Source organism: Arvicola amphibius, chromosome 1 (assembly GCF_903992535.2).
Source record: "Arvicola amphibius chromosome 1, mArvAmp1.2, whole genome shotgun sequence".
Classification (NCBI taxonomy): Eukaryota; Metazoa; Chordata; class Mammalia; order Rodentia; family Cricetidae; genus Arvicola; species Arvicola amphibius.
Window position 1 is genome coordinate 104,062,325 of NC_052047.1, and position 19,509 is coordinate 104,081,833.

Below are 19,509 nucleotides of genomic sequence, written 5' to 3' on the forward strand. Positions count from 1 at the left end.
TTTTCAATACTGAGGATTCAACTTTGCCCATGCAGACCTAAAGTTCTACCACTAAGTTACAACCACAGTCCATTTTGAGACAGGATCTGGCTTAAGCCACCCAGCCTGCCCAGGCAGACACTGTACTTTCAATTGGCCTACTGAGTAACTGGAATCACCAGGCCTGGCTGGGGACTCCCTTGATCTACAGTGCATAGCCAGTATTTCTTCACCTAGATAACCACATCTCATCCCCTTCTGGACTACTGGCTCACTCTGTTTCTAGTCTCTCTGTCCAGGAGTCTTGACTTCTGTGTCACCTATGGGCAGGAGGACCTGGTGTAGATTGTCTAGAAGTTTTAAGACAATATAAAGCAGTAAGCCCTCAGCTGAAATTCTGCTAGTCCCTAGTCTAGTCAGGCAGAAGTATACAAAGATGAAAACTATTCTTAAAGGATAGAATTATGGGTAATTATGTTTACTTTTGTTAGTTTTCCCACTGAATACTAATTTTTGGAAAATTTAAAAACAATGATTTGGGACTCTAGCCTTTGTCTGTATTTAGATATTCAATGTTCTCTGTCAGCAAAACAGCACAGAGGGCTGCCACCTATACCAGGTTCTCCTTTTTAATACCCAGAAACTCCAGCTATTCTTCTCTAAATACCAGAAAAATGTAAAAGCAAAAGGTACTCACTTGAATAATAAGTTGAGACCAAAGAGGGTAAACATGACAGCCATGTAGCCCACGATGCCAGTGGCATAGCTGATCTTATAGATTAGGAGGAACCATTTATAAACCAACCTAGAGGAAAGAGATAAAAAGTCAGCACAGTGGGCACAGAATGGTGGCCTCAGGGCCACTGGGTACCCAGAACCCCTTCTCACATCAATGGGGGATCAGGTTCAATGCTCAGGATTTGTTGGGCACCTCTGGTTACTGTCAAAAGTTGTTCACATCCTCAACTGTAGAAATACTGCTAAGTCATCAAACCCTCAAGAACATTTTGCATCTTCCTGGACCAAGAAAAGGGATCCCTAAAAATAAATATCAGCTAACCCAAGCCACCACCTCTCAAATTTAGGTTAGTTGGGTGAGGAAGTAAAAAAACTAAGAACCTTCAGAACACAACATGCAAAGGCTTGCTATTCTTGTCAGAAGACAATCCAGGGAAGATGACTCAGAGATAGAACTGGTTACAGTGTGTACGTGGGTCTGGTTAGGCTGTCTACAGATTTGCTTCCATCCATAAGGCCAATCATACTAGGAATGATATTTTTGAAATGACATATTTTGTTGACTTAATGCATTGTGTATGGCTGGAGAAGAGTGGGGTTTTCACATCCTTGAGGGTAAGCAGTGCACCCCAGGATTCAGTGACAAGCAGTGTGGAATCTCAGTAGTGAACTCCAGCCAGATTCAGGAAGGAGAGAGGCTCTGTATGAACCAGGCCTCTGTAAATGCTGCAGAAGTCACTGTGCTGGATAGTACAATGTCACCTTGACACAAGCTAAAGTGATCCAGGGCTGGAGAAATGGCTCAGTGGTTAAGAGCACTGGTTGTTCTTCCAGAGGTCCTGAGTTCAATTCCCAATGCCCACATGGCAGCTCACAACCATCTATAGTGAGACCTGATACTCTCTTCTGGTATAAAGGCATACGTGCATAAAGAACACTTATACATAAAAGGGAGGGAGGGAGGGAGGGAGGGAGGGAGGGAGGGAGGGAGCGAGCGAGAAAGGAAGGGAAGGAGGGAGAAAGGAAGGGAGGGAAGGAGGGAGGAAGGAAGAAGAGGGGAAGGGAGGGGAGGGGAGGGGAGGGGAGGGGAGGGAAGGGGAGGGGAAGGGAAGGGAAGGGAAGGGAAGGGAAGGGAAGGGAAGGGAAAGGAAGGGAAGAAAGGAAGAAAATGCTTCCATAAGATCAGGTGTCAGGGACCCTTAGGTTACAATCAGGGCTGTAGGCCATTTTTCTTAACTAGTGATTGATGTGGGAGTGACCTACCTACTGCGGGTGGGGCCATCCCTGGGCTGGTAGTCCTGGTTTTAAAAGAAAGAGCTGAGCAAGCCATGGGGAGCAAGCCAGTAATCAGCACCCTTCCATGGTCTCTGCATCAACTCCTGCCTCCAAGTTTCTGCCTGGCTGAGTTCCTGTCCTGACTTTTGTAGTAATGAGCTGCAAGCAGGCCTGCTTTTTGTCCCGCCTGGCTCCCACACGGCTAGCTTTACACGCAAAATAACAACACACAAATTGTATTCTTTTAAACACTGCCTGTACCATTAGTTTCAGCCTCTTATTGGCTAACTCTCTCTTGCTTTAACCCATATTTAGTAATCTGTGTAGCACCACAAGGTGGTTGCTTACCGGGAAAGAGTCAGCATGTCTGACCTGGTGGCTGGCTTCATGGCATCTGTCCCAGAGAGGAGAGGCATGGTGACTTACTAACTTCCCTTCTCCCAGCATTCTGTGTTGTCTACTCCACCTATCTAAATCAATCCTGCCCTATCAAAAAGCCAAGGCAGTTTCTTTATTAACCAATCAGAGTCCTCCATCAGACTTTCTTCAGTGGTGAACAGTGCTGGGGAAGTATAAGCCAAATCAACCCTGTCCTCCCTAGCAAAGTTGCTCTGGTCATGGTGCAATCACAGCAATATAAACCCTGTCTAAGACAGCCACTAACCATCCACTAACCATCTGAGATGACAGCCAATGAGCTGTCCAGGAATTTGCGTGAATTGCCCAAGCTTTCCTTCTTCCCAAGAGATGATTTACCGTGTCTCCGCTAGACCCCAGGGTGAACACGTAGGTGCCTGCCTATCCTTCCCTGCTGTCTAAGCAGGCTTCTCAGGCTAGGGAAAGGCCCCAACCACCCTGCAGTACTGAGCTAAAAACCACACATAGCCATATGGATTTACACTGATCATAAGGGAAAGAGAAAGCAGAAAAGACAACAGAATTTTAGACTTCTAATACTCATCTTAGATTCGTAAGCTTTTTAAATAAGCTAATATGGATCAAATCATATTTCTGAAATAAGCTCACTTCTTTGCACAAATGGTAAAAGCAAATTACCTTTCTCACTGTGGTGTATGAAGCCTATTTCCTGTAATATGCATGTTAAAGTTAGATGAATAAATAATGTCATTTATGAAAGTGGGAAGCACCATCAATGTCATGTACTATTATAAAACAACTTTCCATATTACTAACACTACTTCAATCATCCTGTTTGCCACTGGTAACTTTATGTATTTGTGTGGCAACTCTGCAGAGAAGGTACTCTCTTACCTTTACTGGGTTCTGATCAAACTGGTCACCGGGCTTAAGCAGGCAGTATCTTTACCAGCTGCACTACCTCACTTTATGTAATGCAAGCTGCCCTTGAACTGGTTCTCTGGAGCCCAGCTAACCTCAAACTCACAATCATGTCTCCTTGGGGCTCAGGCCTATATCACTGTGCCCAGCATTTGGTCACCCACATCTGATAGTGTGCTTTAATTCTGGAAAATTGCTTTATATGAAATTGAGCATTTATCACATTTTTAGGGATGAACAATTCAGGGCTCAGAAAGGCAAGGCTCCGCTCCTCACAAGTTACAGTGCCGGGTATTCCCGCCCCATATCCACCTGGCACTAGAGCAGCACCTGCATTCTCACAGTGACAGTCAGGAGGAAGAGAAATGTGTAGTAGACAGAACACACGAGGCACAGAAGGAGGAGTCTGCAAACAGGGAGACTGTGGTCAGGCTAGGCAGCTCTTGGCAGGCGTCAGCCCATGCACGCCTCTCACGGCACTTACCAAGTGCTCTCCAACAGGTGCGTCACGGACCCTCTCCTCCACTAAACCGAGCACTCCTGGAGGGCAGGGACCATGTCTTATCCAGCTCTGTACCCCAGCGCTCACCAAAGGGCCTGGCACACGGCGGGTGCTTGTTGAATGAATGAATGAGTGAGAAAATTATCTTTTCCTGTCTGGTATGGATCTTAAATGACCCACAAGCTGGTTGGGAGGATTAAACAAGAGACACACTTGCATAAAAACAAAGGGTTATAGAAACAGTGGCTTTGTCACTGCAAATTTGCTGACAGTCATTCATTCATTCAACAAAAATTCAGAGCAGGCTAATAAGTGCCAGACCCTGTAGGGGAGACAGAGACTCAAAATAACAGCTTGTTGAAAATTGTGATGAGTTCAATGATGGCAACTGCAGGGTCTTAATAAAAAGCATAATGGGAGATCTAATTCCGAGGTGAGAGAAGGGGCCGCAGAAGGAGGTTGCTAACGTGAGACCACGACGATCACAGAGCCTTGTATGTGGTGTGGACTTTTAACACCAACAAATCAGGATGTAAAGCATCAAGTGAAGGACAGGAAAATAGTTGGGATTCTGAAAATGGGGCTGGGGAGTGAGTCTCCCAATCAGCTTGTTTTAGAGAGGCCCTGCACCAATGCATTTTGGCAGACAGACCAAAAAATATGTATTTTTTTAAAAGGCTTTCTGATTTCCATTCTAAACCCATCTTCCTCCCCTTCCATGCTTTCCAACAGATTCACTTCAAGAAAACCAGGCTTGGGAGCTGGAGAGATAGCTCAGAGATTAAGAGCATTTGCTGCTCTTGCAGAAGATCAAGTTCAGTTCCTCTAAGTCAGTTCAGTCTGTAACTCCAATTCCAGGGGATCTGATGCCCTCTTCTGGGCTCCACAGGTAGTACATGCAAGCATACGGTCCACTTATATACATAGATAAAACACTCAAATGGATAATTTTTTTTTTTAAATTTTAAAAAGAAGAAAAAGACAGACACACAGAGAAAACCAGGCTTTACCCAAATTCTTACCTTGGTGTTGTTTGCACGAGAGGTTTCCGTGTGGCTCGGAAGGTGACAAAGGCCGTGACAGCAGAGAAGAAGACCCAGATCACCAAGAACCGCCACCAGTGCAGCTTCACTGTGAAATAGAGGGGAACAACCCACATCTGAAAGAGGGTCACCATCTGAAACAAAACACAAGCACTTCAGCTCCAGACTGCCCCCTGCAGGCCCACCCAGAAAGCCTATCTTCTCTTACATTTCCAATTTCGTTGTTGTTTTGAAACAGGTCTCACTATGAATCCCTAAGCAGGCTTGGAACACACGTGAACTTGTCTTCCTTTGCCTCCCGAGGGCTGAGATTAAAGACATATGCCACCACACCCAGTTACATCTCAGTTTTGTGTAAATGCAACTCCGTAAGCGTGATCAAAATTAGAAAGCTGGCACGATGCCTGACTCTCCCATTTGTTCCTCACTAAACCATGCTAGACACACACTTTCCTTTCCATTGAGATCTTGCTATCTCTTACCAAGCTTCTCCAACTTTTTTTGTTAGTTCCTCTGCACCTATGAGGAAAAATGGAAGAGACCCATAGTAGGGCCAACTGACATCATGCCCTCAGGTCCTTAGCCTTCCCGCCTTTCATGCATCCAGAGCCTTTGGTCTAACTCCCAATCAGGATTATCTGCAGGGCTTGGCTACAGGAAACAAGTTGTGAGCTCAGTCTTGGTTACTGACGAGGCCGTCATCTATTTATTACATAACTGTAAAAACAAAGTAATGCCAGGGAACTGGAGCACAAGAGGCATCAAGACATTTGGATAAATAAATTAAAAGCAAAGCAAGACTAGACTGCAGTAAAATTCCCTAGTAGAGAGGCACATTTCTGTTTCAGTAGTGCCTATCTGTGCAGCCTACAGGCACAGGTCTGTAGTCCCCACTACTCAGGAGGCTGGGGCAGGAGCACTGCTAGTTCAAGGCCAGTCTAAGCAACTTGGTGAGAACCTATCTCAGAGCAGTGGAAATGGTCTGAAGACATAAACCTAGCTCAGCAGTCAAGTGTTGCTGAGCGCCGCAGGTTTGACTCAGGCCCTCAGCACTCCAGCCCCAGTGCTGCCTATCACACCTGTTAGGGGAGGGCACAAGCGCACGAAACAGCTCTCAGAACAGCACGCCTTCAATCCCAGCACTCGGGAGGGAGAGGCAGGTGGATTGGTGAGTTGGGTTTGAGGCCAGCCTAGTCTCAATAAATAGATAAATAAATTTTCTTTGGGAATTTCTAGACTTTAAATATAATGTAAGTCACATATACAATTTAAATTTTTTTCAACATTTAAAAAAATATAAGTGATATTCATTTTAATAACATGTTTTACTTAGCTCAATATACCTTAAATATTCTCACATGTAAAAAATATTTCAGCACACACAAAACATTAAAGTCACTATTAGCGCTGGGTAGTGATCCCAGGACCTTGTTCATGACTACCCGTGAGAAATGTCCCCAACCACAAAATGCTAAAATCATTAATAAAGTATTTTCCTGTTTTTGGACTCTGAAACCAGGTCAGCGTTAACAGTACATTTCAAGCGTTCCTGAGTCACAAGACTAGTGGCTGCTGCCGTGAGCAGTGCCGCACACAGCTGCAGTTTACCGCTCTCTTAGTCCTCTATGGTCAGAAAATACCTAGTTGGTTTTCATGTGTTTCTGGGAAATTCTTTTCCATTTTCATTTATTTATTTGTCTTTAGTTAGTATACAAAGTAATGAGTTTCATTATTAAAAAAAAATTTTTTTTTGAGCAAGTCTCATTTATCCTACACTGACCCTGAACTTGTCTCCACCTCCCAAGTGCTGGGAATACACGTGATACCCACTATACCTGGTCTAGGGAATGCTGGAAATGGAACCCGGATGTTGTACACAACTGTTCCTGCCTCCCTCTTTAGCCATTTTCATACATATAAACTTAGTTCCTATGCCCTTAATTTGTGTATGTGGTCCATGTATAATGTATGCAGGTGTGCTCACCTATGTCTGAACACACATGTGGAAGCCAGAGGTTGGCATCTAGTAACTTCCCTTATCTTCTCCTCTGCCTTATTTATTGAAACCCTGTTTCAATGAACCTGGAGCCCACTTTTTAGGTGGAATAGCGAGTCCGTCGGTGAGGCCCAGGGTCCAGCTTGGGGATCACAGAAGCATGATGGTGTTCCTGGCTTCTATTTGGACGCTAAGGATCCAAGCTGAGATCCTCATGCTTCCTCGGCAAATACTTGACCTACTGAGCCACCTTCCAAAGTCCCTGCCTTAGTGTTTAAGTATTATTTTACAGATTAGGACAGAGAGGAGCCTGGCGGTAGGCGCACACACTTGGTAGGCAGAAGCAGGTGGATCTCTGAGTTCAAAGCCAGTCTGGTCTACAGACCAAGCAAGTCAGGGCTAAAGAGAGAAACCCTGTCTTGAAAAATAAACCAAACAAAAACCCAAACAAACAAAACAACAACAACAAAAGAAACACTGGGAAAGGCCAAGAAAAGACATGGTACCAAACAAGCAAAAGACTCAAACTAGACTCAAACTGAGAGTGGGAAGAAAGGGCCTCGCTCTTCACTGCCTGCTTTCACAGGCTCACTGGGACTGTGAACAAACAGCAGACACAGACACTAGCACAGATCACACCAAAAGGTCTGGCCATGCTACCTTCTGTGAAGAAAGAACAGGACTTCCTGCTCTTTCAGGCTCTGAACATCTGGGATACGGTGTATGGTACAGAAGCAGCCATCCTGCTCTCAGAGATCAATGTAAGGTTTTTTTCTCTCGAAATGTAGATATATTTATTTAGAAAGGTTTGCTTAAGTTCTTTGAGGCACAGTTTCTCTGTGCCATCCTGGCTGTCCTGGAACTCGCTCTGTAGACCAGGCTGGCCTCAAACCAGAGATCCGCCTGCCTCTGCCTCCCATGTGCTAGAACTAAAGGCGGAGTCACCTAGAAAAGTTTAAAGTAGAGAGAGAGACAAATTAAAAAAAAGCAATACAAAAAAATCTGTAGTAGTTTGAATGTAAATGAAAGTAACTGGCTCCCATAAGCTCATAGAGAATGACACTAGTAGGGGTGACTTTGGTGGAGATGGGATTTGAGGTTTTATATATGAATATACACACACACATACGTGTGTGTGTGTATGTATATATATATTCAAGCCATGTCCAGTGTCTCAGTTCACTTCCTGTTGCCTGCAGGACAAGATTTAGTTCCTTCTTCAGCACCATGTCTGCCCGCATACCACCATATCCCATCCTGATGAAAATGGACTAAACATCTGAAATTGTAAATCACCCAACAAAACGTTTTCTTTCTAAGAGTTGCCATGGTCAAGGGGTCTCTTCCTAGCAAAACCCTAACTAAGACAAACCCTGTCAAGAAAAACTACATAAATAATGAATGAGTTCTCAATAAAACTGACTTTGGGGCCAACAAAAGTCTAAAAGGCCAAAGGAGAAATAGCATTACTGTTGTTTGAACAATAGCTAGTTAATTAAATTGGGGGGAAGCACTGTTTATTCACTGAATCTGGTTTTCCTCTGAATTTCAGAGAGTACACACTACACAACAATATATCATAAAATACACTTTTTTTCATACACAGTATAGTACAAGCTGCACCAGAAACAAATCAGTACAGGCATAAAAATCTCAGCAGGGGAAGCCGGGCGGTGGTGGCGCACGCCTTTAATCCCAGCACTCGGGAGGCAGAGGCAGGCGGATCTCTGAGTTCGAGGCCAGCCTGGTCTACAAGAGCCAGTTCCAGGACAGGCTCTAAAAAAGCTACAGAGAAACCCTGTCTCGAAAAACAAAAAAAAAAAAAAAAAAAAAAAAAAATCTCAGCAGGGGAAAAACATTCTGTAAAATTCTGCCAAACGAAGGAACCAAACAGGCTGTGGACAAAGCTAATGAAGGGGAATTAAGGATGAAACAGTTTCTCTGCGTGTCCCACTGTTCTGGAACAGACCAGGCTGGCCTTGAGTTCACAAAGATCTGCCTCTCTCTGCTCAGTGCTGGGATTAAAAGCAGTGTGCCACCATGTCTGACTTTTTTTATTTAAAAAAAATGTATCGTGTGTGTGTGTGTATGTCTGGGTCAGAGGACAACTTGCAGAATCTGTTCTTCCCTCCCAGCATATGACCACCCACTCCTGCTGCTGGATTTGGTTCCTGTTCCCCGCTTGTGCAGAGGACTGTGATCTGTGAGTCTATCCCTAAATGAAAAGCCTTGATTATACTCAGTTCTGAGCTAGTGTGGTTCTACTTCATGGCATCCATCTACATCTGGAGCCCATGTGAATCCCAGAACCAGCCCTAAAGCTCTCCCACCCCTAACCCCTACCCACACGGCTTGATTTCACCTACTAAGCAGGTTTGTTGTTGTTGTTGTTGTTGTTGTTTTGTCAAACCCCACCACAGTGGAGTTACCGTGTGATAGCATGGCAATTTCCCTGGCTTGCGCATGTATCATTGTGCCTATCCATGTCCCCCGCCCCCTTCTTTCCCTGCTGCATGGCTCACTGCTCACTAGCTCCGAGTTCCTTGACATTCTGATATTCTGGCCACCAAAAAACAAAAAACAAAAAACAAAACAAAAAAAAAAAAACTCTCTTCATGTACAGAACTGATTTAATTGCTCTTGATGCCAATGTGGAACCATCGGGACTATTCATGTCCCCACTCCGCCATGCACCTGTGACTGCCATACCTGCTGGCTAATAAAGATTATTACATCTACAACAATTTACTAAAATCTCATAATGGAGGCAACTTTATACTGAAATCTTATAATGGAGGTAACTTTATTTGGTTAATAAATAAATCAATAAATTTGAAAGTTACATAATTGCAGACAATATTACCATCTAGGAATTAATAACCCTTTGCTTATACTATGGATGGTATTCTACAAGGCTTATATGGTTTTTCTGATGCATCAATTTATTGGATATTGGAACTTAGCTTTGTTTTTCATATTATATCCTTAAGAAAATGGTTTGATAACAGAGCCAAGAATCAGGCACTTTTAGAAACGATACAGCCTTTAGAGACTAATAATGAACTAGCTGACCAGATTAATAAAATCAAAATCAAAAATCAAGAGTTAGATGAAAAATTAATACCATTTAAAATTATAACATTTATTTGACAGACAAAATTCAACACATGTCAAAGGGCACTGAGAAATTATCTGAAAGGATTCATACTGTTGAATTTGGCAATCAAAATCTGTTAAAAAGTTATAAGTTAGCAGATAGAATATCTCTGAAGGAAGGCAATCTGCACGTCATCCAAATGATATCCAAGGATGAGAAGTTATCCTTAATGGAAGAATTTCATACCTTGGAATCCTATGTGCATAATGAGGACCAGAGGTTATATGTGTCAATGAAATCATTAGAAATACTCACAAGTCAAGAGATTCAGGCTTTACAAAAGACAACAGTAAAAAATTTGAAACGACTGAGGAAATTATCAGAGCTGATGAATAGGGAGAGAAGGTAGAAGCAGAGGATTTAACATCACCAGTATCTGTTAGAGTCAGAGATAACTTACCAAAGGTTTTAGCTTCCTACCTCTGACAAACCATCAAGTTTTAAATGCCCACCGGGTGGCGGCGGCACATGCCTTTAATCCCAGCACTCAGGAGGCAGAGGTAGGCAGATCTCTGAGTTCAAGGCCAGCCTGGTCTAAAAAGCTAGTTCCAGCATAGGATTCAAAGTTACAGAGAAACCCTGTCTTGAAAAAAAAAAGTTTTAAATGCCCAAAAGGATCCAAAGACTGTAGATGGAAACCCATAGTTTTGAATGATTGAAAAGAAATTTAAGCAAGCAGTATTATCTTCTGGCATGCATTCATCGTTTGTTAGGGGAATGGTAGAGACATGGGCTCCCAGCAATAAGGCTACTCCAAACAATTGGTTTCCATTAGTTTCAGTGATCCTGGAAGACGGACTGCAACTAATGAGGAAATGCTATTGGCAACAGGAGACAAAAATTTTACAACAGGGAAAAGCAAAAGGACTTGAGGCTTCCCAAGATCAAATTCTTGGCAAGGGCACTTATGCTGACCCGAAAGATCAAACTCTTTACGATGAACATATCTTGTTCCTATGCCACACAACAGCCTTAAATTCTTGGAACAGGATTCCAAAACCAAGAAAAAGAATTGAATCATATATTATGAGTTAAACAAAGCCAAAGAGAACCCTTTAGTGATTTTTTACAAAGATTAACAAAGGCTGTAAAAATAAGAGTAACAGACCCACAAGCTATACGAGTATTTATTGAATCTCTGGCTTTTGAAAATGCCAACTTAGAATGCAAAAAGATACTTGGACCTTTAATGGTTAGATCAGTACCAACTGATGAATGGTTGAGATACAATGAATGTTGAGACATTTGACTGTAATATTGAGGCTTGGGTAAGCAATTTCCAAAGGTATGAGGAGACATCAAAATGCCAAATGTTTTAACTGTAGTAGAATAGAACATCTGAGAAGGGACTGTAGACAAGGCATTCCTAGAAATACTGTCTCCTCTGGGAATGACAAAAATAGAAGGTTTCAACCTTCTGTAGGAGATATGGCAAAGACTGATATTAGCCCAATGAATACAGATCAACGAGACAGACAAGGCAACCCAATACCATTGGGAAACCCCTTGGGGGCCTTCTGCAGGCCCCCAGGTCAAACGAGGTCCAGTCGTTCATGGTCACTGTGGAGAACATGTCTCACCAAGAAAATTAAAAAACCTATTGTCAGCTGTAAAAAAAACCCACACTGTTCTGGATAAATAAACACGGAAGATGAATCAAAAATTCCAATGGGAAATAGGAAACATATATTTTGGCAGACTTCTATAAATGATCAAAGACCAAAGCTAGGAGTGCATATAACCGTAATTGAGGGATTACTGGACATGGGTGCAGATGTGACTATCATTACTCTGGAATCTTGGCATCCAAATTGGCCTCTTCAAGAAGCAGATGTTCAATTCCTAGAAATTGGAACCCTATTTCAAGTGAAACAAAGCACAAGATGGGTTAAATGCATAGGGTCAGAAGGATAGCGAAGAAGGCTGAGGCCATAGGTGGCTATTATCACAGTGAATTCATGGGGTCATGACCTGCTGTAGCAATGGAATACCCAGATTACCATTCCTGTAGTTCCAGATACTCATGTTTCTGGGAAGGATACTATAAGGTACTACAACAAAAGGTCACCAGCCATTCAGGCTGTGCAAGTACAAAAAACAACTAACAAAACTTTGGAGGTACTAATGACCCTACCTTTAAAATGTTTAACTGAGATGCCAAAATGGGTTAAACAATGACCTTTAAGAAAAGAGAAACTGTAGGTTTTAGAACAGCTGGTACAGGAGCAACTAGATGCTCGCCATATTGAAGAATCAACCAGCCCTTGGAATTCTCCTGTATTTGTTGTTAAAAATGAAATCTGGAAAATGGAGAATGGCAACAGATCTAAGAGCTGTCAACATGGTAATTCAACCTATGGAACCTCTACAACATGGAATTCTTTGGCCTTCCCTATTACCTAAAGGATGGCCTCTTATACTTATTGATTTAAAGGATTGTTTCTTCACTATATCTTTACAAGAAAAAAACAGAGAAAAATTTGCTTTCACAGTACCTACTTATAATAATTCTCAGTCTACTAGGAGATATCAATGAACCGTCCTCCCACAGGGAATGCTCAATAGATCCACCCTGTGCCAATACTTTGTAAGTCAGCCATTGGAAATAACAAGTAAACAATTTCCTAAATCTATAACTTATCATTACATGAATAACATTTTGCTATCTGGTTCCAATGCAGATATGTTAGAAAGAATATTTTAAGAAGAAACTTTTGCCTAAATGGGGATTACAAATTGCTCCTGAAATCCAGCAATACCACTCTTGGGAATATACCCAAGAAATGCCATATCATACTACAAAAGCATTTGTTCAATTATGAACCCTAAAATGGCTCCTTTAATTAAGATATCTTCTTCCCTGCTCCCCTATCCACTCTTCCTCCATCCCAACCATCCCATTTCCCCAGGGTCTCCCCATCCTCCCCTCCTCACTCTTCTTTCCACATCTCCCCATCACCCCTTACCGCCACCCCACCCCCACTCCCAAGATCCCAATTTTTGCCTGGCAAAAAAATCATAGCAGCTTTATTTGTAATAGCCAGAACCTGGAAACAACCTAGATGCCCTTCAATGGAAGAATGGATAAAGAAAGTGTGGAATATATACACATTAGAGTACTACTCAGCAGTAAAAAACAATGGCATCTTGAACTTTGCATGCAAATGGATGGAAATAGAAAACACTATTCTGAGTGAGGTAACCCAGACCCAAAAAGATGAATTTGGTATGTACTCACTAATAAGTGGATTCTAGACATAAATAAAGGTCAGTGAGCCTATAATTCCTGATCCTAGAGAAGCTAAAGAAGAAGGTGAACCCAAAGAAAAACATACAGTTATCCTCCTGGATATTGGAAGTAGACTAGATTGCCTGGCAAAAATTGGGATCTTGGGAGTGGGGGTGGGGTGGCGGTAAGGGGTGATGGGGAGATGTGGAGAGAAAAGTGAGGAGGGGAGGATGGGGAGACCCTGGGGAAATGGGATGGTTGGGATGGAGGAAGAGTGGATAGGGGAGCAAGGAAGAAGATATCTTAATTAAAGGAGCCATTTTAGGGTTAGCAAGAGACTTCACTCTAGAGGGGGTCCCAGGTATCCATGGAGATGTCCCCAGCTAGTTTCTTGGGCAGCTGAGGAGAGGGAGCCTGAAATGGCCCTTTCCTATAGCCATACTGATGAATATCTTGCATATCACCATAGAAGCTTCATCTGGCGATGGATGGAGATAGAGACAGAGACCCACATTGGCGCGCAGGACTGAGCTCCCAAGGCCCAAATGAGGAGCTAAAGGAGGGAGAACATGAGCAAGGAAGTCAGGACCATGAGGAGTGCGCCCACCCACTGAGATGGTGGGGCTGGTCTAATGGGAGCTCACTAAGGCCAGCTCGACTGGGACTGAAAAAGCATGGGATCAAACCGGACTCTCTGAACATGGCAGACAATGAGGGTTGACTGAGAAGCCAAGGACAATGGCACTGGGTTTTGATCCTAACGCATGTACTGGCTTTGGGGGAGCTTAGTCTGTTTAGATGCACACCTTCCTGGACCTGGATGGAGGGGGAGGACCTTGGACTTCCCGCAGGGCAGGGAACCCTGACTGTTCCTTGGACTAGAGAGGGAGGCGGAAATTTTTAAAAATAAATAAATAAATAGATAAATAAACAAACAAACAAATAAATACAAAAAACAAAAAAATGCTCCTGAAAAAAATACAAAGAGGAAATTCTGTCAATTACCTAGGTTATAAAATAGGTTTACAGAAAATTAGAACACAAAAAGCTCAAATTAGGAGAGACCGATTACGGACTCTTAATGACTTTCAAAGATTGTTAGGAGACATTTCCAGTCTACGATTAGCTGTTTGGATAATACCTGATCTAATAATTCATTTAAACAAAACCTTAGATGGTGACAAAGACTTAAATAATCCCAGGGAATTAACAGCTGAAGCTGAGAAAGAATTCAACTTTGTTTGAAATTACAGAAGGCACATATATGGATCAGGTGGATCAAAATCTTAATTGTATTCTAGTCATATTGCCTTCCAAAATTTCCCCTACAGTAATTTTAATGCAGAGTGAAGATATTGTCTTAGAATGGGTCTTTTTACCACATAAAACCAAGTTAAAAAAAATAAAACCTTATGTGGAAAAGGTTTCCGCTTGAAAAACAAACAAACAAAAAGAGCAGCACATCAAAAACATGTTGAGGGATTTGAGTTTTCCACAGAGCCATGGCAACCTCATGCTACCTAACTGAAAGTCTACTCAGAATGAGAAAGAAGATGGTGCTCCAGAGTCCTCTGCTCTGTCACTGGGCCTTTGGCTTCAGGTCTAAGCATCATACCAACTATACAAAGAACCCTGGCTTAAGGAAGTATGACCATAAAGGCAGCCAAGGTTACAAAACATCTGCAACAGAATCCTATAAGACCAGCTAAAAACACTAGTCACTATGCCAGGAAAATGGTCCAGCAAAGGCCAGCCATTAGATAGCTATCTATAGGCCCAATAAGCACACATACCCAGTTGCTTGTATGATTTGATAAGACATGGCTAAACCAGCCTGTAGGGTAGAGATGTGGTTGGCAGTTCCCTCCTACTGGACCCCTAGCAAACGGTCATGCTAACTCTCACAGGCAACCATCACATCACTAAGATGTTACTGAGCTTTAAAAAAAAAGTGTCTCTGTGTCCCTCCTGCCTCTGGGTGCAACTCTTGTCTTTCAGAGAAACACTAAATTAATTTAACTACCAGTGTCCTAAGACTGGGATCTTAAAACTATGGCTTCTTTCCCAAGCTGTCCCCTCTTCAAATAAGAATCAATAAGAATCAGTTAAGCAATTTCACAAACACTAACAACATGCTAAGGACTGGGGTATCCAACATGAATAATAAGGCCTCTGCAAGAACTTAAGTCTATTGAAGGAAAACAAAAACTTAACTAATTCAAAGTAAACTCTAGAATGGTATAAGTCCTGGTGGTCAACAAAGTACAGAAAGGAGGCACTTTATCTGCAGTGGGAAAACCAAGAAAAGCTTCCCCAAAAGGCATTACTTGATCTATGTCTAATGGCCTCCTAAGTTTAGAACCCAGGTAGGTCTGCTGCTCATGCATCCCAGGAAGTAGCAGCTGCTCGGGGGACTTGAAAACAAGCTCTCTTTGTCAGCAGACAAAAATGATGAAAGTTGTTCCTTGGAGATCTATAAAAATAGGACAGATGCTTTCCGGGCATAAACATCTCCCTTCCCTAACATCCCTGAGGGAGCTAAGGCGTGAGTAATAATAGAATCTGAATAGACGGTGAAAACTGAGCTGCAGAGAAGCCAAAAGGCAAGTCTGACCTGGAGTAGGCTTCCAATCCAGATCTTGTCCCTGAAACGGGGAGGTAAAATGGTGACATGACCAACAAAATGGGGCTTGTAAAATACCTGAGATTAGCCCGGGCGGTGAGGCACATGCCTTTAATCCCAGCACTCAGGAGGCAGAGACAGGAGAATCCCTGTGAATTCGAGGCCAGGCTGGTCTACAAGAGCTAGTTCCAGAGAAACCCTGTCTCGAATAAATAAATACATTTAAAAAAAAAAAAAATAAGGTGCCTGAGGTCCAAGGAAAGGACTTGGACAAAGTCATTAAGGGAGAAAACTCAGGAGAGCTAAAAGCAAAAATGACTGTTGCAGGTAAGGTATGATAGTTTCCTAAGGCCTTTGAGAGAAAAAAACAGGAGTCAGGTTTAGGAACCTGGAAAGTTGACTCTGAGACTAAGAGCACTTGGTACTCTTACAGAAGACCTCGGTTTGGTTCCCAGCACCCACATGGAGGCTCAAAACTGCCTGTAACTGCGGCTCCAGGGGACTGCTGACTTCTTCCGGCCTCCATGGGCATGTGATGCACATGTTAGCAAAACACTAATAAACTTAATATTTAATAATTAACAAAGAGTATTTGTTTTCCATACACATACACATAAAGAAGGGTTGGAGAGATGGTTCAGCTGTGAAGAGTGTTCTAGGAGAGGACCTGGGCTCAACTTCCAGCACCTACATGTGGCTCACCACTGTCGGGAACTCCAGTGCCAGGTCCTCTGAGGTCCTCTTCTGGCCTCTGCAACAAGTGGTACAGACACATATGCAGGCAAACACCCATACACATAAGACAACTAAAAAGGCAGGACATGGTGGCACATACCAGTAATCCCAGCACTTGGGAGAGTAAGAAGCAGGAGAATTAAGCATTCAAGATCAGCTGCAGCTACACAGTGAGTTAAAGGTCAGCTAAAGGTCGGGTAAAGGTCAGTGAACTATATGAGATCCTAAATAAAAACAAACACATACAAACAACAGCAATCATAACAGCAACAGCTAGATTTTAGTTTGGGCTCTAGTTTTGCAATTTAACATTCATATTCTCTTAGCAAATCACTTAAGATTCTGCTTGCTAAAAAACGGGTAGAAATCCCTGCCCTATCTTGGATAGTAGTTTGGTTGGGTTCTTTTCTTTTCTTGTTTTATTTTTGGGGTAAGGGCTCGAGACAGGATTTTTCTGGCATCTGTGATTGTCAACTCATTCTGTAGACCAGGCTGACGTTGAATGCAGAGATCCGCCTGCCTCAGAATCCCGAGTGCTGGGACTAAGGGCGTGAGCCACCACCTGGCTTTGTTGTTGTTTGTTTGTTTTGTTTTTTAAGAATGCTTTATTACTTTTACTTAGTGTGTATGACAGATGGGAGAGAGGAGGAGGAGGAGAGGGGAAAGAAGAGAGAAGGGGAAGGAGAAGGGGAGGGAGGGGAAGGGAGAGAGAAGGAGAAGGAGAAGGGGAGGGAGGGAAGGGAGACAAGAGGAGAAGGAGAAGGGGAGGGAGGGGAAGGGAAAGGAGGAGAAGGAGAAGGGGAGGGAGGAAAGGGACCGAGAGAAGGCGAAGGAGAAGAGGAAGGAGGAAGGAGAGAAGCATGGCAGGTGTGTACACGCCGAGTGTGCATCTGAAGAGGGCTGAGGGCAACTGGAGTGGGCTCTCCCCTCCGACAGCCTGGGATACAAGGATCAAACTTGAGTCATCGGGTTTATTTTCAAGGGTCTGTACTCACAGAGCCCCCTCAGCAGCTCATTTTGTTATTGGTGTTTACCAGTAACAGGTGTTAAACCCATAGCTTTGAACACGCTAGGCGAGCACTCTTCCACTGAGCCATGACCCTGTCTTATAGCAGCTTTGCTTCTGCTTTGTAGTGCTGGGCCCTGCTTGTCACCAGGGAAGTACTACAGTTCATATCTAGCCAAGAAAAGTACTTTTTTGGGTAATAATTATCAAGTGTAAACTATAAGTAATTTAAGGTATTTTTATTGATGGTGGAAACAAAAAGAACATTATCGGAAATTTAGAGACAAGAAAACAGTTTGCTCCAAGTAAGTTAATTTGAGCTAACTCTTCTTCAAATGTGAAAAGCTAGACTTGAGCAAGTGATTTCCCGGAGCACCTAGGCTAGACAAGCTGGTGGGCAGCATCCCTGCCACTCCAGAGTGGAGGGCAGAACTTTTCATCAGGGATCCCTGTGCTTCCCAGGGGGCACACTGCAAAGTCTAGAGACAAAAAAAAACTTGGATATCTACTAAAAGGCGCTACTGTAGAGGCTCATGATACCTGATGTGATGGCTATTATTGGTTGTCAACTTGACTATATCTGGAATTAATTAAAACCCCAAATGGCTGGGAATACCCATGAGGGATTTTTGCTTAATTAAATCATTTGAAGTGGGATAATCCACTTCTAATCTTTTTTTAAAGATTTATTTACTTATGTTGTATGTATGAGTGCTCTATCTGCATGTATACCTTTATGACAGACAAGTTCATCACATCCCACTATAGATGGTTGTGAGTCACCATGTGGTTGCTGGGAATTGAACTCAGGACTTATGGAAGAGCACCCAGCAGTCTTAACAGCTGAGCCATCTCTGCAGCTCTAATCTGGGTTTTTGATGTGGCAAGAGCCACCTTTAATCCATATCTTTGGAGATGAGAAGACCCATCTCTAAATATGGGCAACACCATCTGCTGGGAGCCTCTATAAAGGACATAGAAGGGGGAACCGCTCTTCACCTGCTTGCTCTCACCCTTACTGGCATTAAAGCCTATTTCATCTGCTCTTCTGTGATGCTCAGCACAGCCCTCCTCACCTGACAAATAAGCTGGCCTAAAATGCCAATAGTCCCTGATGAAAACTCTCATTTAGGAGAACAGGACTGGTGTTTTTCCACTTGGTGATCACATGGGCGAGGCTGCCAACCTAACCTACACTAGTAAAGAACAAAACTGTATTCAGCTGGAGAGAAACACAACCTTATATACCCATCATTTTCTGGCATGCCATAAACACTTCTTTTTTAAAGCTTCCTCAAACCCTACATGCTTCTACTAGTCGACAGTAATCCCAGTGTGTCTCCTCAACACAGCATTCTCCAGGGAGTCATTTCAATTCTCTTTCATGCCCATTCTTTATCCCCAAAACACTACAATATATTTAATATATATGTGTACTTCTGCTTGTACTTACCAGGTATCTGTCTGTTACCCTTTTCAGTCAGTACTCAAACAATGAACCTACTAGTCAGCACACAATGAAACACTAAAACTACTTAGATTTAACTATGTGTTCTTTTCAATCTTGTTCTCCCATCTCCTTCTCAGACAAGGTGACCAATACCCTAAATCTTGACTCTATCACTCTTGCTTTTTGATGTGTATTGGAGTACATGTGTGTATATGTGTACACCAGAGAACAACCTCTGATGTCATTACTAAGCACCATCCTCTGTTAAAAAAAAAAAAAACTCCAGCTACTAATTTTGTTACTTTATATACTTTGCATTTAGAATTAATGCTTGCCATTAATTGTATTGAAACCACAAGCTGATTTTTACGGCAGACATGAGTGGCACCACTCTTTGACAAAGAATTTAAAGACTGACAGGCTATAAATATTTGCACAGCACTAAAGCATGACCTAATTTTATCTAAACCTGTAAAG

General features: G+C 42.7%; 1 protein-coding gene across 3 annotated transcripts in view; it reads right to left on the minus strand.

Annotated features, from left to right (window-relative positions):
* Nucleotides 1-19,509, minus strand: part of Rnf121 (ring finger protein 121) — a 58,195-nt gene that overhangs the window by 15,398 nt on the left and 23,288 nt on the right. For 2 of the 3 annotated variants that reach the window (XM_038322597.1, XM_038322589.1), the window contains exons 4-5: nucleotides 4,816-4,970; nucleotides 677-784 (exon numbers count right to left, since the gene is read on the minus strand). In XM_038322597.1, the coding sequence (XP_038178525.1) occupies nucleotides 677-784; nucleotides 4,816-4,970 (263 nt within the window). The remainder of the gene's footprint in view (nucleotides 1-676; nucleotides 785-4,815; nucleotides 4,971-19,509) is intronic. The other variant, XM_038322606.1, reaches the window with a different exon arrangement.